This window comes from Cyprinodon tularosa, unplaced genomic scaffold (genome assembly GCF_016077235.1).
Source record: "Cyprinodon tularosa strain WSP-4 unplaced genomic scaffold, ASM1607723v1 ctg129, whole genome shotgun sequence".
NCBI classification, from domain to species: domain Eukaryota; kingdom Metazoa; phylum Chordata; class Actinopteri; order Cyprinodontiformes; family Cyprinodontidae; genus Cyprinodon; species Cyprinodon tularosa.
Genome location: NW_024038103.1, coordinates 520238 through 540723, shown reverse-complemented (window position 1 = coordinate 540723; position 20486 = coordinate 520238). Strand labels below are relative to the sequence as shown.

The 20486-nt window shown below is 38.7% G+C and overlaps 2 protein-coding genes across 5 annotated transcripts; one reads left to right on the top strand and one right to left on the bottom strand.

Moving 5' to 3' along the window:
- The first annotated feature begins 584 nt into the window (after positions 1-584).
- rbm22 (RNA binding motif protein 22) lies at positions 585-8780 on the top strand. 2 transcript variants are annotated; one of them, XM_038276907.1, is made up of 12 exons: positions 585-704; positions 1690-1743; positions 1815-1844; positions 1949-2081; positions 3278-3378; positions 5917-6089; positions 6960-7160; positions 7278-7442; positions 7756-7844; positions 7938-8066; positions 8152-8340; positions 8402-8780. In XM_038276907.1, the coding sequence occupies exons 1-11, from the start codon at positions 651-653 to the stop codon at positions 8304-8306; spliced, it is 1284 nt and encodes a 427-aa protein (XP_038132835.1). In that variant the 5' UTR covers positions 585-650; the 3' UTR covers positions 8307-8340; positions 8402-8780. The 2 variants fall into 2 exon arrangements, with proteins under 2 accessions (XP_038132835.1, XP_038132834.1); XM_038276906.1 differs by having other exon boundaries at positions 8152-8780.
- LOC119777902 (myozenin-2-like) lies at positions 8618-17629 on the bottom strand. Of its 3 annotated transcripts, none has more exons than XM_038276909.1 (6): positions 17472-17629; positions 16741-16824; positions 14555-14712; positions 11649-11802; positions 10931-11114; positions 8618-10212 (listed from the first exon to the last, which is right to left on the bottom strand). In XM_038276909.1, exons 2-6 carry the CDS (start codon positions 16814-16816, stop codon positions 10029-10031), a joined length of 756 nt encoding a protein of 251 aa, XP_038132837.1. In that variant the 5' UTR covers positions 16817-16824; positions 17472-17629; the 3' UTR covers positions 8618-10028. The 3 variants fall into 3 exon arrangements, with proteins under 3 accessions (XP_038132837.1, XP_038132838.1, XP_038132836.1); XM_038276910.1 differs by having other exon boundaries at positions 11721-11802; XM_038276908.1 differs by lacking the exon at positions 17472-17629 and having other exon boundaries at positions 16741-16831.
- Between the last annotated feature and the right edge of the window lie 2857 nt (positions 17630-20486).

Genomic DNA, 20486 nt, shown 5'->3' with positions numbered 1-20486 from the left:
TTTTTCATTTTACCTCACTTGCTATCCAGTGTTTGGGTTTTTTTTTTGCTTCATGGATTGAGTGATTTTATCTTAAGTCTTCTAGTAAAAAACTTCCTCATGGTGGTCAATAAAGTGGAATGGAATTGAATTAACTAAATAGTCTATATTGAATTTGTTCATTTCAGCTTATTTAGTGCTAATTCAAAAAACATGTAGCTCATAGGCATTTCACAATAAAAGTCAATCCAGTCAATATAAATATGACAGCAGCAGTAATATACTGACGAGAGCCTCAAGTAAAAATCAAAGAAATAACCAAAATATTAAGTAAAAAGCAAAACTAATTATTTCTTGACATATATTTAAGAATATAAATCATTTAGAAGATAATATAAAATAGTTGTGAAAAATCTATAACATTTTAATAGTAAGTGAAACATGAATGACTTTTTCATTTTAAAACAATAATTTCCTAACTGCACTACTTTTTATGATATTGTATAAGGTTATAGTCATAAATGTGTACTTATAACAGTTTTAATGTAATGTGGCTTCATTTCAGAAGGGCCATAACTGTTATTTTTGAAACAAGGCGGCCCCTTAAGGCAGAAGCCGGTACTGCACCCCGATGATACGTCTCCTTTGGACCGTTCGCTACACTTTCCAAAATGGCGACCTCCCTGGGCTCTAATACTTACAACAGACAGAACTGGGAAGACGCGGTACGTTAAATACAATTCGTGTTTTTTCACAGCAGTGAGTTAAAACGAATGCAATATAAAGTAGCCTAAAGACAAGAAGCAGTAGGGCTTAATATGACCACAGTTTGGTTCGTATTTCCCGCTAGCTAGCGTCGGCTAGCTGTTGAAGCGTGGCTGCTACATTGAATAGCGCCCATCTACATGTCGCGATGGAATGCTTTGTGAACGTTGACTGATTAATTAAATAAAAAAAATACTCCATAGCTTCAATAATAAACAAGCAAAGCCACGACTTCTCAGATTGATTTCCAAATAATTACCGTTTTTTCTTAAACATGGAATATGTCACTGTTAGCCATTTAAGCCAAGGCTAGCTCTAGTCGGTTAGCATAGCCAAATGATCAGAATCCGGTACAATTTTCCTTTCCTAATTTGAGTTCACTGGTATTACTATTTACTCTGATCAACTATGTTTAACCTATCAGTGTAAATAAAACGTCTCCGTGGCGCCTAGAGAAATAAATGCTTCTGATAACTGTTTGGTAGCACATTAGCTCTGACTTTCTTTGATAACTTAAACAGGAATTATAGTTTTGCGTAGTAAATTCTGAATAAGACAGTAGCCGTATTTTTCCTGCTACCTCCTATGTTTGAGTCAACAGTCTACTTTGTTGATTATTAACGTTTTGACCTTAGAATATGTGTTTGACGTGTTCTGAACCACAAGAGCTGCTTATATTTAGACACTTGGCTGATGCTGTGTAAAGGATGGATTAAAGTCTGGTCATGTTCAGCAGAAAGCTCTGTTACTGAAACAGCATCCTTAAAGCAGATGGCAAAGTTGGATGGTTTGGGATTTGTCCCGTGCTTTTCTCAGTACACTTTTATTGATGTTTTAATATGCTTAGATATATAATCAGCAAGGGAGAATGAGAAACCTTACCAAATAGAAATAATTCAACCATTTATTTTGCTATGTAACAATCTATTTTGATTTCTTTTCCAGGACTTTCCAATTTTGTGTCAGACATGTTTAGGAGAAAATCCCTACATCCGTATGGTAAGGTCTAGCTCTGCATTGGACTGAACCTTCTCATTATCATGTAAAATAATTTATTTTTCCCTTTGCAGACCAAGGAGAAGTATGGAAAAGAGTGCAAGGTATGCTTTCCTCCTCTGGTGATGTATAACATTATACAAAGAGACCTACTCAGAAAACAACACGGTTGTAAGAACATGCCTGAGGTTTTCATTTTCGTTCCCAGATCTGTGCTCGCCCCTTTACTGTGTTCAGATGGTGCCCAGGAACACGGATGCGTTTTAAAAAGACTGAGGTCTGTCAGACCTGCAGTAAAATGAAGAACGTTTGTCAGACATGCCTTCTGGACCTGGAGTACGGTAAGTCTTTGTTTGCCCAGTGTGTCACAATTCACACTGAGTTTAACAGACATAAACAAACCACATCATCAGCCAAGCATGAAAAATACTGAGGGGTGATGCAAAACTTTCTTTGATTTCTTCCAAAGTAATGCCCTTACTAAATCAAAAATAATTATTTTATGGTAGAGTTTTTGATAAAGACCTAGATGAAAAGGCACACAGTACTTGACTAGTTTCTCTCTTATAGTTCCTGTATTTCAATTTAGTCAAATAAGTTGTAAATGTTCCCTTTTAATTCTGTGAAATTCTATTTTTTTTTCTCCATTTTTTTTTTTGACTTATTCATAATAGTCAAGTTTTTGTTCATTTGGAGTTAAAATAGCTGCTAGTTTTCATATTTTTCTCTTAACAAACAATGAGTTCTGTAGGTGTTGCAAAGAAAATGCTCGGTAGGTGTCAACACTATGGGTCAATCTTAAACCGGCCCTTAAACACTTCCCCTAGGAATTAACCCTCTGTTTGAGTTTTGCTAGGGAATGTCTGCCACGTTAAGGGCCTTCCTAAACCCTGTAATGGGGAGGGCGAGTGGACAGTTCAGCCCTTAAATAGCGAGTCTGCAGCAGTATAGACTTGCTAGGATTTAGCAGCGGGTGTAATGGCGAGCTAATGGCAGAGGAAACGCGTGCCATCAAATATAAGTTCCACTGGTTTGCTGTATCTTGGTCACACTCACAGAAAATCACAAGTTTGAAAAAAAAAAAAAAAGTTTAAATTCCAAAAGGGAAGGTCTTTTTTGAATTTTTTTCTTTTTTACTATAGAAATGTATCTTTAAGAAAAGGGCAAATGGTTGACATCTTGTCAAGCTTTACCACAGAGCGACAGCCACGCACATGGTTCATCACTATGTTGCCATAGCAACAGTTGTTTTCCTTTTCTGTTGGAGGGAAGAGGTTGTATTCTCATTTATGCCCCCCACATTCAATCAAGGCACCCCCCCACAGCTGTGAGTGTGACTTCATTGGGAGTGACAGTCAATAGTTAAGGCGTATTGCTTAGGGAGCGGTTTGGGATTTGTCCCGTGATTCCAATGAAAGTTTTTCTATCCACTAATGTACAATTAAATGGTGCTAAATGTTCTTCCCCCTAGAGGGGTTTAATCTTTTTTTCCACTCTTGACCTTTGTAACCCTATGGTTGTGTTCTGCGGTCCACAGGTTTGCCTATCCAGGTCAGAGACACCGGCCTGTCTGTTAAAGATGAGGTTCCTAGATCTGATGTGAACAAAGAGTATTACACACAGAACATGGAAAGAGAGGTATGACTGCAAAATACGCATACATACTTTCACATACATTTTATACAAGTACAGTGGTGTATAGTGACTAAAATGAGAGGTTAAGTTTGTTGTCATCTAATTTTCTTTAATTAGTAGTTGCCTCATAACAGTAGTGTATACTAGAGCGTGAAACGGGCCTTGAAAGTCAGCCCGAAACCGACCCGAGTCCGAAAGAACCAGGCCCGTGCCCGACCCGGCCCGTTATGATTGACAGCTTCGTAGAGCCCGACCCGTTTGCAGCCCGACATTTTTCAATTGTGCGCATTAAGGGCTAATCTCCGTTTCACTTCTGTTACATCCATTTTGCATTCATTTGCATTCATCGCGTATAGATCGAACGTTATCACATGATCATTTATTTGCCGCGCATATAACGGTTTAAAGCCCGAGCCCGGCCCGGCCCGAATGAAATAATAAAAAGTACAGCCCAAACCCGCCCGAGAGGTCCCGCCGGGTTCGGGCTAATATTCCCTGCTCTAGTGTATACTGTTTTTAATATTTCCTTCCAGTAAATCAAAATAATTAAAACAAGTATGATTTCCCTAAATAATTTTGAAATGAGATCTATACCGTATTTTCACGACCATAAGGCGCACCGTACTAAAAGGCGCACTCTCAGTTATGTGTCCCATTTCTGTATTTAACACACACATAAGGCGCACCGGACTATAGGGCGCGTTTTTTATATACAGGTACATGTCCTCTACTACCTTTAAATACCTCTACTGCGTATTTAAAAATACAGCGGGGGCAAAACTGAGTATGATTGTGCTTTATTCATGTATTTATAACAAAGTATTAATCAAACCTGGCAGCTGGCCGTGAGACAGACACATCGCAGATGACACAGCGCTGTGGTCACTCCTAAATCAACTTAAAATCCTGAAACCTGCCGACCGAATATGTTCGCTTTTATTACCGGTATCCTGGTGCCTGCAGTTTAAATTATTTAGATGAAAAACACCTGCCAGCCACCGCGTAAACCCGGAGGCTGCCCAGCCTAGAGGCTGCTGATGAAAGGATTTCTGCTGTCGGTGCACCGCTGGTATGTGGGGGTCTGAGCGCCTCCGACAGAAATAGATAATCTGGATGAACTGACTGCAATTATGAAGTTTTCAGGTGGACTTTCTCACTTAAAAACATATTAAAACTACTTTATTCCCACTGATCACAGCAAATATAGCTGCAAGATTTAGATTATTTAGATGAAAAAACACCTGCCAGCCGCCGCGGTGAAGAGGAGGAGACCCGCCCAGAGGCTGCCGTTGAATTAAGTTTTGAGGTAGAAAAATAGAGCGGGAGCAAAACTGAGTATGATTGTGCTTTATTCATGTATTTATTACAAAGTATTAATCAAACCCATCAAAGTCATCATCCTCTGTTTCTGAATTAAACAGCTGCGCTAAATCAGACATGCCAATTTCCCCTTCTTCGCTGTCAGTCACTTTCCGTGCAGCGCAGCTCCTCAGAAATAATGCCGGCTTTTGCGAAAGCTTGAACAACAGAGCCAGCAGACACATTAGTCCAAGCATCTACAATCCATCCGCAAACGGTGGCGTAACTTGCCCGGCGCTGCCTTCCACTTATCCTGAAACTGTGGTCTCCGTCTTTCATCCATCGCTCCCACGCCGCTCGCAGCCTTACTTTGAACGGCCGCTTCACACCGATGTCGAGCGGTTGAAGTTCCTTTGTCAGACCCCCCGGGATAACGGCGAGCACAGCGTTCATTTGATTCATCTTTTTTTCACATCGGCTGTGAGATGGGCACGCAGCGATGGTGATGCGTCGAAAAAAAACACCTAGTGTCCTCACATACACCTCCCTCAGCCACGCTTTCATCATCTCCTCATCCACCCAGCCTTTTTCATTTAATATCATATGTCATCAGAGCGCTGTGTCTGTCTCGCTGTCAGCTCCCAGATCAGCTTCTCTGATTGGTTGATGCGGCGCGTCCAGCAGCAAAACTTTTCCATCTCGAGCAGCAGCAGCGCGTTGGCGGTGCGTCAGATGCTTAAACGCTCCTGACGTGCTGCACCAAAACGCGCTGCAGGACCTTTTGCTGCACCTATATGCGCGTCAACCATTGACTTTGCATGTAAACTCGCTGCTTCTGCTGCACCTGCTGGGTCCGGTTCACACCGATGTCGAGCGGTTGAACAGCGAGCACAACGTTAATTTGTTTCCCCATGTTTTTCACATCAGCTGTGAGATGGGCACGCATGGAGTTACATATTAACAGCGATGGTGATGAGTGGAAAAAAAACACCTGGTCTCCTTACATTCAGCCACTCTTTCATCATCTCCTCAATGAGGTGGTCTCAAAAGTCGCAGTTACAACACACATAGGGCGCACCGCACCATAGGGCGCACTGCACATTTTGAGGGGGAAAAAAGACGTTTAAGTGCGCCTTATAGTCGTGAAAATACGGTAATAATTTTTTTCTATATTTTTTTATTCATTTTTATGCACCTACATTTTTTTTTTTTTTTTTTATCCATGTTTAAATGTGTCTGCAGATAGCCAATACTGATGGCACTCGACCCGTAGGACAGCTCGGTAAAGCTCCAAGCTCCAGTGACATGTTGCTTAAATTGGCCCGAACAACACCATATTATAAAAGGAACCGACCTCACATCTGCTCCTTCTGGGTGAAGGGGGAGTGTAAGAGGGGAGAAGAATGCCCCTACAGGTGAGTTTTATCCTCAAATCTCTGTTGCTTTGCTTTTTTGTGGTTTTGGAGTCATGATGAATGCTTTGTTGTTAACAAGATCAAAAACACGTGTTTGAATGTCTCTACAGAGGCTACCTTTTCAAATTCAATGATTTTTATTGACAATTTTATTGTTACTTGTTTACAAGGCTTCAATTGTTCCAATTTGTCGTTTTTCTTTTAAAGGAGATGTTTTATTGCATGTTGTCTTTAGATAGCAGCTTTTTAAATGTTTCCAAATTCAACTAAAAAATAAGGCTGCTCCTCAGCTCACCGTCATGCTCCTGCCCTCTAATATCAATTCCTGAAGACCCCAAGAAGGAATAATTTACATTTTTCCAATTTACCATGCACCTATTCAGATATTAAATATACATCCATAGTCAATATTTAAACTAGCTTTTATTTTGGAAGAATTTTTTTTTTTTATTTTACTCGATTTTGTATTTTTTGAGCCTGTTTTCAGAAACTTGTCAGCGTTTTCTCATTATCATATATTATCAAAATCTTGTACTCTTTAATTAAAGATATAGATTTTTCAGCTTTAAGAAATGTTAATAACAAAAGTGATTTATTGTTTTTTTTATTGTTTCATAGTTGATAAAGGGATTGTGTTTCTTTCACTACAATCATGTTTAAAGCATTTTAGACTTAACAGATCGGATATCTTTTAATACATATCAAACTCATTTGACATGGTTTTAATTTGAAGCTTTTGGTAATATTGGTGCCCCATCCTGTTATTACAACTTTAAATTATTTTGTGTCATGCGAACACTGTATGAACGGAGGGGAAGTGTGATGGTGTTTAATGCAGCATTTCATTTTACGTCTTTGTTTTCTCTGCAGGCATGAGAAGCCAACAGATCCTGATGACCCTCTGGCCGACCAGAACATTAAAGATCGTTATTACGGCATCAATGACCCTGTTGCTAACAAGTTGCTGATGCGGGCCTCAACGATGCCCCGCCTGGACCCCCCAGAGGACAAGTCCATCAGCACTCTTTACATCGGAGGGCTGGGAGACACAGTAACAGATGGAGATCTCAAGTAAGGATTTTATTAAGCTCTCTATCAACTTCAGACCTGAATCTATGTGCTTAATCTTTCGGTTACATTGTTTTATGTTTAACAAAGTGTTTTTTTTTTCTTTTTTAATCACTACAGGAGTCACTTTTATCAATTTGGAGAAATTCGTACCATCACTATAGTCCAAAGACAGCAGTGTGCCTTCATCCAATTTGCCACTCGGCAGGCAGCAGAGATGGCTGCAGAAAAGTCCTTTAACAAACTAATCATTAATGGACGGAGGCTCACTGTCAAGTGGGGAAGGTAAGACGCTTCTGAACCGCCATGCAGCCGCAGCAAGCGGAGCCACTTTGAGAGCTGTGCTATAATGTGCTTGTTAAAAGCCAGGTGGTTCTCAAGGAGGATGAGTGTTTGTAACAGCCTGAGTTTAATCCCAGCATTGCTGGAACGTGTCAGTAAATTGGTGACTACAGCGCTTTTAAGAGGGTACCATTACTGACTCAGTGAGAGTTTTCTGGCTAGAGTTGATATACGATGAACGCTGCCGTCACCCGCTACATACATTTGTTTGATGTTTAATGAGCAGTCATTTAACATAGATGCTGGGACTCTCTAGGTCTCAGGCAGCTAGAGGAAAGGATGGCGTGAAGGATGGAGTGAGTGAGATGGGTACTCCACTGGATCCCGTGCCTGGGCTGCCAGGAGGTGAGCAAAGAGTTTGAATATCTATACATGTTTAAACACAAACAGATCTTGTTTCTTCAGTTTAAAATAATAAGAAAAATGTATTTCTTTTAGCACTGCCTCCACCACCATCTCTGGATGAGGAGGCTCCTGCTAACTACTTTAACCTAGACCCCAGCTCCTCGTCTGCCATCATGAACATTGCTTTGCCGCCCCCTCCAGGCATAAACCCCCCTCCACCAGGTAAAAAAAAAAAAAAATCCTGATTATTGTTACTGGTGCAGACTGGATGCAATGGATAACGATATTGACACGTCTTCTTCTGTAGGTTACGGCCCGCCCATGTTTCACCCCATGGGTCACATGGCCCCACCTGTGCCCCCTCCTATGACAATGAGACCCCCAGGTACAATCCATTATCCGTCCCAGGATCCCCAGCGCATGGGAGCCCATTCGGCACACGGCTCACGTCCCACCGAGTAGCTGCAGGAGTGAAGATTGGATTCCTCATGTTAACCCTGCTTGGGTGTTAGCATGTTTAAGGCTTCTGTGGGTCTGAGGACCACATGTACAAGAAACCTGCACCTATAGATACACCCAGCAGAGCAGCGGATGAATTCTGTGCCGTGAGAGGAGGCAGAACTTTGATTAACTAATAGCAAACAGTATAAACCACCTCTCATCCTGGGAGTATGTGTCTGATATGACCAGGACCACACAGAGCCACTGTACATATAAAAAAAAACTTAGTCTTTGGAGTAAATTTGTCTTTGTCTCATTTTTTTCATTGCATCTCATAGAGTTTAATACTGAGAAGTATTTTTAAATCTGTTATCTTCAGTTACTCTTGATTTGTTTTTCTTTTTTATTTGACACGATTGGAGAATTGAACATTATGTTGACTTTGTTAAATTGTTACATATGTCACCTCATTAAACTGAAACCCTTGTCATTGATTTTCTTGTATGTTTTTACTGCATATTCTGTAAAGGTTCATTTTAGAGAAGAATGAAATCCACAAAGTAAAAACAAGAGGACAGAGGTTTCAATGGGACATGTAGGGAGCAATAAATACAGTACCTTGCATAAGTATTCATTCCCCTTGAGCTTTGCTTTTGATACAGCAATAACTTGTGTAGTTAGATTCTGTGATATGTAACACCATTTAAATTATTGAGGGGGGAGTAGTTGAATCCTTTTCCAACCTCTTCTTTTAAACAAATATTAAAATGAGGCATTCATTGGTGCACAGCCACCCTGAGTTATTGCTTTATGGAACCTCCTCTTACAGCTTTAAGTCATTTGAGGTTCACCTCTACCAGCTTTGTCCATTTAGATATGGAAATGTTAGCTCAATGGTCAAGTTTAGTCAGATTAAAGGCCTGCTGCCTGCAGACCCACAATGCTCATGATTTGCAACAGATTCTCAGCTGGATTTAGGCTCTGATTGCCTAAAGCTGAGTAGCTTTACTTCTGAAAATTAGTTCCCACCTCCATGCCTTAGTATTGGGATGCTGAGTTCAGGATGTCAAGCTTTATGTCAAAAATAGCATTTTGAATGCAAAAAAATGTTCTATGTCTAATTACACTAGAGCATCCTAACACATTTCCTGTGTTCTGGTTCTTTCCTGCTGTCCCATTAACGCCAGAATGGTGCAGTTAATGACCAATATGTGAGTGGTGGTTAGAACAGAGTGCTTGGTTCCTGAGCAAGACCCCTAGCCCCAGGGTGCTCCTCAGGCAGCTCCAAGCGGCCCACTGATCTATCAGAGATATGATAGGTTAAATGCTGAAGTCAAATTTCAATTAAAATATATGTTTGCAGGGACCAGTAAGGTTAATTATCCTTTGCAATAGTTGTGCTCCAATATTATCAATCTACCTTGGCTATTTCCCCGTCAGTTTAAGGGGACAACCCTGTCTTGTTAGGTTTTTGGCACTTTTCATTTCCAGATGACTGGTTGATCAGGGCTCATGGGACTTTGTTTTTACAACCATTTCCCGTTAAAGATGAATATTTCTGCAAGGCACTGTAAACCCGTGACTCGGCCCATCAGTATCCTCACAACACTCATAGGTAGAATACCACTATTACGCTAGAGTGTTACTTTTTTTTTTCAACTTCTCTCTGTTTACAACCAACAGAGGGATTGTCTTTGAAAGGAGAGAGGTTCTTGCTTTAGGTTTTGTCTCATAAAGTCCCCCTCATAGCTCGTTAGATTCAGGGCTGTAGTCGATTCCCCATCCTCTTGGTGCTCTGTTGAAGTTTGGCCGTCTGCACATGCGGTCCAGAGCGACGGCAGGAAGGTTCTGGGACTCCACAGCCTCAAAGCCAATAACTGGGATGACTCTCTTGCTGGCCATTGTGCCTCCAAATGGCATCGGAGTTCTGCAGAGAGGTGGGAAGAAAGTGGGTTACACCAAATGTATTTCAATGAGAAGTAGCTCTTCTTTAGATTACAGAGAAACTCTTACACGACACATGATATGCACGGCTCTAAACAAGGTTTTTTTTTCTTCATTAAAACCCACCGGGGGTTGAACACCATTAAAACTGGGTGTGCCTTGAACTTGACCACTCTCCCTGGCTATTAGAGTCCAGTTTTAAAGGTGCTGTAATTTCATAATAATCTTAAGGATGTAAGAGGATCCCTCCACAGGGGGTGCATCGCCCTACAAGCGGACTGATTCAGACTGACAGCTTTTCTTTCAGTTTGTCTTTCATGCCGTCCTCATTTCCCCATCTGCCTTGGCTCCACATTTGTTCCATCTTGCACGTATGCCATGTGAAAGACGAGTCTTTTTCCTGTGCTGTATGTCTTATTGGGTCATGAAAGCTTGTAGACACCCCAACCGTTCCTGTGGATCATCTGTCAAGGCCCCTGAGATGAAAATAACCATCACGCTGCTTCAGTCTAAGGAGGTGAAAGCCAGAGACAGGAATCACTTTCAACCTGTGGAAACATGGCCCTGAGCCAAAGGGTTGGGGGGGGATAAGATGATAATGGATCTCTTGATGAGGTCATCTCTATTTGGAGATAAACAGGTCTCATCGTCCACGCTCCAAACTCAACAAGGTTTAAGTGTGTAGATTTATTCGTGTTTACCTGTTGAAGCTCCTGTAGTTGGCGGGCTGTAGTCTTTGTGGCGGTTGTGGCAGCTGGGTATTGAGGGTGTTCAGAAGCTCTTCGTTGTCTCCCAAAGCTTCCCTCCACGGGGAGCAGTAGGATTTGGGGATTACTGTTGTGTTGAACTTCTCATGTGGAATTTCCTTTAGGGGTCCAGAGTAGCCTGGTCAAGGAAGAAAAAAATGCGAAAGGAGTCAAGTAGGATCCATCTAACAGAAAAGCTACTAATGTCTTTGAGTAATGTTGAATACTTTAAGTTGTGAAACTTTAATTAAATTCAACTCCCACCCACTGAACAAAAATAAAATGCTGCTTTAAAGCATGCAGGGGGAAAAAAGATTACATACAAATCTCTCTGATGTCACTCCTGTCAGCAATAGGAATGACAGTAATGAGATCTCAGTGTGAATCTCTGATAATAAACAGAGCTTAGATGCTCATCAGTCAGACTGGAAGCAGTGCTTTCTGCCAGGCCAAATATACAACAGCCCTCAGCAAAGATGCTCACAAGATAATTGCTTTCCACAAACTGCCAGCTCCTCTGGCTCTGATTATAATAAAACAAATTAATGTGCTCAGAGTGCGGTTGGAAAGGTGAGCTCTGGCATATCAGGGTGTAACAGTGTCCATGCATTGCTCAAGCTCTGGCAATGCTAAGAGCCATTCTGGGCTTATGGCGGACCTTTCTTCCATTTACCTGGAGCCAGGACATCAGGACTGCCCTTCTTTGCTACAGTCTTCTGAAGGTTCATGACCAGGCTGTGCTTACCGGGGATGGAGAAAGCCTGGTTCTCTTTTCCTCCCTGCGCCACGGGAACTGTCTGCTGGGGGGGGCTGAGCTCAAGATGAACCTAGGAAACGCAGACATTTACGTCCCGGTAAATGTGTCTAACCCTTAAATGGCAAAACACTTTCAAAGTAACATTCCTCTGTGACATCAAATCACCAGGTTTTTAATGCAGACCTCAGCTTTTGGTGTTAATTAATCATATTTAGTCACTTTATCACAATTGTTTTATATCCTACCCTGCTAACATCAAACAATTGTGTTAAAGTAACTAAATATGATTAAGTCAATGCCAAAAACAGTTGCTTTATTTTTTTCAATGACACATATTTTGAAACATATAAAAGTTTCTATAGAAAACAGCTGAAGAAAAACTAACACCACCTTCTAAAAAAAAATGCATTTTTGAATAAAAATCTGACAAACAAGGGCTAGAAATGCATTTGACAATATTTGTTTTGATATAGTAGTATTGAACTGAATACATTTGAAAAAGTCAAAATCTAGATAAGTAATTTTTTCTTAAAATAAGTTAATTTGTTCTTGGATTGAGGAGAGACATCTTGCCAATGGAACAAGACAATTTACACTTCATAATTTTGACTTATGTCTAGATCGTTTTTCTAGTGCAGGGACTTACATTGGAAAAAAATATCTGGAAATAAGTCAAAATTTCTCAAATTAACTGCATTTACCCTTAATTTGAGTAGATAAATGAGATGATTTGACAATGTAATGAGTATTTTTACTTTTAAAATAAGATATTTAGATAAAATACACTTGAAATAAGACAAGCAATTGTGTTTTCTTAGTTTAAATGTAAATTGTCTTGTTCCATTGGCAAAATGTTTCTTTTACCATCTCAATTCAAGAACAAATTCACTTATTTTAAGAAATAATGACTTGTCTAGATTTTGATTTTTTCCAATGTAGAAGAAAAAGATGCCTCATTCCCACATATCCATGTGGAATGCCTCCTTATCCAGCTCCCCTCAGCCACTACATTAGGCCTAAGTTTTAAAACCTGACTGCAGATTCACATTTGACTTTATGTCCAGACTTGACTGGACCTCTTTAACAGATTTCTCTCAGTTATTCAGTTGCATTCTTGCTTGTGCTGCTTGTTTAGAGTTGTCTTCCTGAACCACCCCTGACTCTAACCATTTGAAGCCTTTTGTAGCTTTTCTTTCATGATCGCACAACTTTAAGCTCCAGCGTTCTTCCTATCAAAAGCAGACCTGCAGTATAATGCTGGCCACCACAATATGTCACTTTGGGTTTGTACGTTGTGTTCAGAGTTATGTAAAGTATTGATTTTCCACCACAAACAGAGCTCTGACTAAATGTTTGATTTTGTTCTCATCTGACCAGAGCCCTTTCTTCCATATGCTCGCTTTGTCCTTACAGCCGCTTGTAACAGTTTTGATCCAAACCAGGGGTCTGCAACATTTTAAATTCAAAGAGCCACTTTTGCCGCCCCACCGCAAAATAAAATTTGCCTGGGGCCATACTTAAGATTTTATAGATATTGAAAGCGAAGGAAATCAAATCAAGTTTGATTCAAATCAGTTTAAAGAAATATAATAATTTAACATTATGCACACAAAAGAAAATGTTTTATTTTTTATTTTTTTAGAATGAGTCAAGCTGGATGAGCTACCATAAATATGAAAGACAAAGGATGACACTTAGCCCACCTAAAGATATAACACAAATAGTTAAAGCTAAAAAAATACATTAAATTATTTTAAAAACTCTTGTATCATTGGGGATGTTCTCCTAAAGATATTCTATGCAGATGTTGCATTATATCCACAACTGACTTAATCATTAATAATTAAAATAATTTCTCATTCAGTTTAGTTAGATCCACAGTCAAGAGGGCCATAGAGCCACATGTGGCTTTAAAGTCGCAGGTTACAGGGCTTTGTATTAAACCATGGAGGCCCTCTGTATCATTCATTGGTTCTCTGTAGTTAAGGTATTGTGAAATATTGGGAAGTATCTACTAAAGTCCTTTAAAACCACTTTGCACATAACAAAAAAGAGCCATAAGAAAAGCTCATATGGAGGGAGATATAAAGTGTACAATACTCACAATTATTAAAGTCAAATATGATCAAATTTGTGGATCTTTAAACTACAAATTATGAACAGAAAAAGAATCATGCCAAAAATATAAAGATATTCAGTGATAGAAAGTGAGCTTTGGCAAAAGATGTAAAAGATTTATGGCCTGATAATAGGGGATGAGGTAGCTAATTACCCATCAATCATGATGGGGTTCTAGGATGTGTCTAATATGGACTATATGCAAAGAAAACAGATATTATTATTTAAGTTGTATGGGAATCTTCAAGGAGACTGCCTATAGTTAAAGGTGTAGATATTTTATTGAATTAATTTATTGTAGAATCAGATTTGTGGATAATGCAGACTGGGTAACTGTGCCATGGAGGACAAATTATAGTCATGAATATTTATGAAGCTGAAAGTATTTAGATATTCTGGACTGAAATGCATAATTAATATCCTGGATGAGTAAAATGAGGGTAAAGTTTAAAGCCACTGGCTTCTTCATCCTAATTTTCAAACTACATACGGTTTTATTTTATGTTTGATTAATATTCCTATTTTTGTCTGTAATTACATGTTCAAATTTAAGATTTTATCCATTTTTCTAGTTATCTTGCTCCTCTTATATTAAAGGCAGATTAAAGGAGTGAATAACCCACTAAACCTACTCTAACTCAGAACACATTACTGAACTTGTTCCTTTTTTAAGGCTGTTGTTTTGGGTCCTCTCTGTTTCTTACGTTGCTGTTGTGAGGTCCGTTGGTCACGTTCTCTAGTGTGAATTTTTCGGCTCTCCTCTGTCTCTCCTGAAACATCCGGGAGCCTCGATTGGACGAAAGGTTGAGCTCTTCAAACATCACGTCTTTTGGAACGCTGATCTTCTTCCCCAAGTTTAGACCTGGCATATGAAATGCATACATTAATTCCAATTAATTCAAGTTCATTTTAGAAATAAAGTTATTTATCCCAAAGTTATATGCTGCAGTAACTCATGGGGAGTTTTTCAGTGAGGTGCTCTAGGTGTTGACAGCTGTAGGCATGAAGGATCTTAATTTAAAAAAAATTTACTTTGTTGCTTAAATAAAATGACAAAGAAATAGAAAATACACGTCAGTCCTTTATAACAGCTTGAAAAACACGAAATAAACCTTAAAGTGTTTTCTGTTTTTTTACAGGAACTAAACACCACAATACTCAGATAGTGAGTGAAATTTTAGCTCATAATGGTGGGATGGTTTATTTAAACTTCGTTTAATCTAAAAGTAATATATATTTGAATTAAATCTGTGATTTTCTTTGATAAATAGGGATCCTTATTGTAGTTATTTTTAAAGATGTTTCCTTTTATTCTTTTTGTCCATATTGCAATTCTGATGCAATGCCATTTAAGGCGCTTTAAACCAGTGTTTTAAAATTTCAACTTTCATCCTTCTTCTACTTGCCTTTAGGTTCTGAAATCTGTTTAATTATTTTCACAATAAAGGAAATAAGTGCACAGTAATATGCAGATCATATCTCTTCTTTATTTGATGATTAAATGTTCCTGTAGTTAATTTAACACACATTCTTTTAACCTTTTCTCTCAATTTTCCTTGTTCTGCTTAAATCTTTTGTGAAAATGTGTCTACAATTAATGGCTGATAAATTATCTGTGTTTCTGAAATAAATATGTATTTTTATCACTAATCTCTACATTCCTTATCTTACCTTTTTAGAGGGTTAGGCGTATCTAAAATGCAAAACTAGATGTGTTTTAACAAATGATTTAAAAGTATCAGAAATCTTTCTTTTTTATTCAAGTTGTATTTTTCATAATATAAAGACTTACAAATCTGAATTCAGGAAGTTAAATCATCTTTGAACAAATTTTAAACAGAAGAAAACTTGGAAATTAAAAAAGGGCTTTTGGCAGGCTTGAAGTTCCCAGTGCTCTTCTTGTTTCTGTCAACATGAAACAGCTGAGGCGCACTTATATTTAAAAGCCAAACCATTTGTTGACGTCACTAAGTATCCATGCAGCTATTGCTCAGGGGGGGTCCCTTCTTGGTTTGGTTTGCGGCATGATGGAGGGTCTGAAATAGCCTGGAGATGATGTCAAATGGTGTGTAATGTTTGTTGTGCTCCTCAGTTAAATGGGAAACTGGGCACATAAATAGGATCTTTGGATGAAAGGATCTTGTCGGAGCAGATGGTCCTTTTTTCTCGCACATGATAAGTGTTGGGAGAAGCCCGGGCCTATGCCACCCTGGAGGAGTTGCCTTTGATCAGCCTGTGTATAATTCAGTGGTGGGAGTCACGTTTTGCTGAGTTTAGGAGAACAATTTTCAAAGCCTTACTAGCGGACAGCACCGGGGTAACAAATGGCACAGCGGGGATAGTCCCAGCTGGAATGTTTGGGGAATTTCTTCCACACATCACCGGATCCAAGGGTTTCAGAGTATCTGTGTCTACTTGTTTCTAAGAAACTAAACACTTTGATGTTTTTACTTCACTTATATCTAACACACCCAGCTGAGATCTTACCCTACATTAGGCACAATAAAGAGTTAACTAATTAAGTTAGTAAACCTTATGTCCCCTAAAAGTTTCATCTTCAGCAGACAGAAAGGAAGACCATTTTGCATTGTTGAAGTTCGTACTGACGTGAAAAAAAAAGCTGTCCAGATGCTGATAACTCATTAATTAAGCTCCAATAGAGACATTAGCGTCCTCAGCCAGCTGTGGTGTGCAGCTATGTATACTTGCAGTTTGGACAGTTTATACAATACATTAAAACTCAGTACATGGATTGCTATCGACCTGACATGAAAAAAAGATCTTAAAAACTTTGAGCTGAATCTGACTACTGTGTTTGCATGCTGCTGCCATCCTCCAGGCCACTGCAACCCCAAAAACCAGCAGCGATGATCAGCATGTGAATTCTTACCTCCTCGGGCCTCCTGAGACAAAGCTTTGGCCTGCAACATCCTCTGCCTGGTCATTTCATCTGCTCCTGAATGCATCTTTTTTCCTTTCATCGTGAGCAGATGATAGATAAGGAGAAAATGTGATTTGTGTTAAAAGAATTTAATCATAACAAAACTTTTTAACAGCTGATGCCAAAAAATTTGCTGCAAGTTGGATTAATGGACATGTCCAGGCTGGAGCTACAACTAAAGATTATTTTTTAAATTGATTAATCTATTGATTATCTTTTTGATTAATAAACCGATATTCAAAGGTTCCTTAAAGATTTTTTTGCAAAATAAAACCAGGTGAAACTAAAACGTTTCCACTTAAGGAATTGTGGATAGAGCATTTTGTTAGACAAAAACAATGTTTTTAAAAAAAATAATTAAATGCTTAGTATTTATGTATTTTTTTACAGCTTTGGTGCAATTACTGCTCTAAAGGGGTTGCTCTGTCAGCTAAAGGCATGCTTTAGAGTCTCTATACTCCTCTTAATGATTAATCGATTACCAAATTAGTTGACAATTATTCCAGTAATCCATAAATCATGATTAATCCGATTGTTTCAGACCTAGCCCTCACTGTTAACTAAAGTCTCTTTGATCGAGCAGCGCATGGACAGGATTATCAAAAGTTACAGTATATTGTTTTTGGTTGAATCTGATGTCAAAGCCTATAACTGATTAGTGGATCTATTTCCAACCTTACCTGTGTTTCCTTCTCCTTTCCCTGCAGTTCAATGCCTTATCTTGGATGCTTCCTTGCTCGACTCGGACACTCCTCAGCCCCGAAGGAACAGTCTGTATAAAACTCATCTCAGGATGCCTCCGGCACTTACCTCACTGAGTTTATTTTAGCAGAGAGCTAAGGATGAAATGAGGGAGGTTATAAAAAGGTGATTAGGGGGTGGGGGCATGTGCAAAGATTTACATCCTAACCTCGGGCTGCTTTGATTGTAAAAACCGGATCTCCTTGGCATCTGTGTGTGTGTGTTTGTGTTCACAGCAGTTGTCCAGACACTGTCAAAGGTAGGCCAAGCATCCAGCGTTCCCATTGCAAACATAGATGCAAACAAACACACAAGCATTTTTGTGGCATCCCTGTTGAAATTGATGAGCTAGCTGTGATCGGATGTTGTGGCTGCGTTTCCTTCTTTAGGGCCAGTAGTTAAACTAAGCCGCAGGCTGGTTCTTTTCCTGACCTTTCCTATCCTGAGTTATTACACTCAGTTGTTCAGCGGGTCTAAAGCACAGCAATAGACCACCATATAAAAAACAATTCCATTTATTCCTACAATTTATGTAGAGAAACTCCCAATTTGCTTTTGTTTCACTTTTACATTTGGTTATGTTTTTTTTTATCGTGCTGTATTTTTTTTTTTTTTTTTTTATTGATTCTCTGAACTCAGCAGAAGCCTAGAGGAAAAAAACAAAATTTCTTTGTCTCTGCTGAGATTGAAAATTGATTTTGCACCTTCTTACCTCCATCTCCCAGTGGGAAGCTTCCTTTCCTCTGAAAGCAAACGTTAAGTCATCCTTACTCACAAATATTCAGCTTCAGTTGCACAATGAGGCGGGGAGGCGGCTGTTCTTTAATGGTTTATTAAGGAGGATTTATTTATTAGAGAAAGCACTCTGACAAGGAACTATCCAGCTTTTATTCAGCTTTGCCTTTCTGTTTAAATGGAAACCTGCTCTTCGCCTTCCGTTTTTACAGGCTCATTGTAAAACAGTTTGTGAGATATGGAGTTATTGTGCTCACTATTGACTATTCAGAGTCTCAGCAGAAAGTCTGATTTCTAAGAATCAAAGAGCAGGGTTAACTGGAGGAAAAATTAAAGAGAAAGACTTTCAATCTCTTCGTCAGGGCTCCAATAAGTGTAGAAGGCTTTAAAAAGATAAAAGTTTTATAAAGTAATAAATAACAACCTTGATGTTAAAAAAACATAATTCATTATAAATTTAGAACTTAAAAAACACAAGTTTTATCGCAGCGACCTCCATAGCTGTTGTTATACCAGATAAAGCTTTAAATAAATTAAGCTATTATGGATATAATCACATGCAGATATTTATAAAATCTGTCTTTAAATTCAAATAGTGGGGAATTAGTGCAATTAATTAACCCAGAAGGTTTTAAAGCACAACATAATCAATTTTCAGCAACACATGAACCAAACATATATAATGTATGAGTGATTCAACTTATTATTAAATTAGCTTTGATTCTATTAATCATATTTTTAAACTTCAGTTAAGTTTAATTAAGGTCTGGTGATTAGTAATAGAAACACTTAGCAACAATGAAACAAAAAAAGGATGAAAAGCTTCAAGAAATATTTCCTTCTGTATTTATAAACTAAAATATTTATGACCAAATTGGTGGCTGATATTGCATGGGGCCTCAGTGAAGCATGGAATAACCAAGATGATCCTTACTGACGTTGATGAGTGCCTGCTTTATGAACGTTACCATGCCAGCCATGCTAAATATGACTGAGGAGGATCCTTATTTCTGCGGATGAAGGGGCAGCTCGCTGACAGCCTCTAACAGATATGTAGCTTGACCATCACACAGCACGGCGCGCTATAAAAAGGCACTTTGTTGACACTGGAGCCCACAGGCGCAGTGCTTGGAAAGTAACTGGCAGAATCTCAAGGTTGAAGTTGGGAAGAACTGTTGAAGAACTTTTGAAAACACAGCAGAAATGAACTATTTTCTTCCCTTTCTTTTCACATTTAACTAAGAATCTAAAATAGTATATCTTCTCATTTTTTTCTGCCCCATCTTTAATATAATGACCTTGAATAAGATAACATGAAATCAACTTTTTCTGCCTGTGTTTATATCATTGTTAGAATATATCCAGCTCTTAAGGGAAGGCATTATAAGTTTTAACACTAGTAAAAAAGATGCTTTATGAAGACCAAGTAAAATAGTTGAAACATTTATGTCAGAGAAACACCTAAAAACCACATGGCAACATAAGGAGGAGGTAAAGAGATCCACTGTATAGGTGGGAAAATCCATTGGCAGGAAATATAACAGTCATGCATTTAACAAATTCATGAGGGGGATCCATTCTGATTACATTGGCATAGAGAGTGCACGGACTATACAGAAGGGACAGGACAGAAAGGACTTATCTGGTTAAGATTCCTGGAGGGAACCATACTTGAGTGTGTATTCAACCAATTATTATAGTGACACTGTAATGCCTGGATATCTGCTCATGTATCCTTTTAATTGATTAATTAATCTGAGCTTTAATGTTACATGTTTTCGTGTTTTTTGTTTTGTTTTTTCTGTAAAAAGTACTCTATATTACACTTTTTTGAACATATTGTTACAGGTTTTCCTGATTTAGTTTTATTTATTGACTTACCTATTTGTATACATTTTTTTTCTTCCTGTCTTCACTGTATGGGGTTTTTTGTTGCCTGTATAAGTTGAAAAACATAATAAAGATGTGTTAAAAAAAAAACAAAAAACAAATTCATGAGGAAAAGGCCATAAGTAGGATTGTTTCTACAAGCCACACAGAGAAAAATATGTTGAATAATATACTCTGAGAGATTTTTATGCTAATCAGTAAAATAAGGCAGAAAACAAATGCTGCACATCCCCCTTAACATCCCATAGCTATGGGGAATCATGGTAGTGGTAGCATTATGCTGTGGGAATGCCATTTGTTCCACACAGGGGAGCTGGTTATAGTTGATG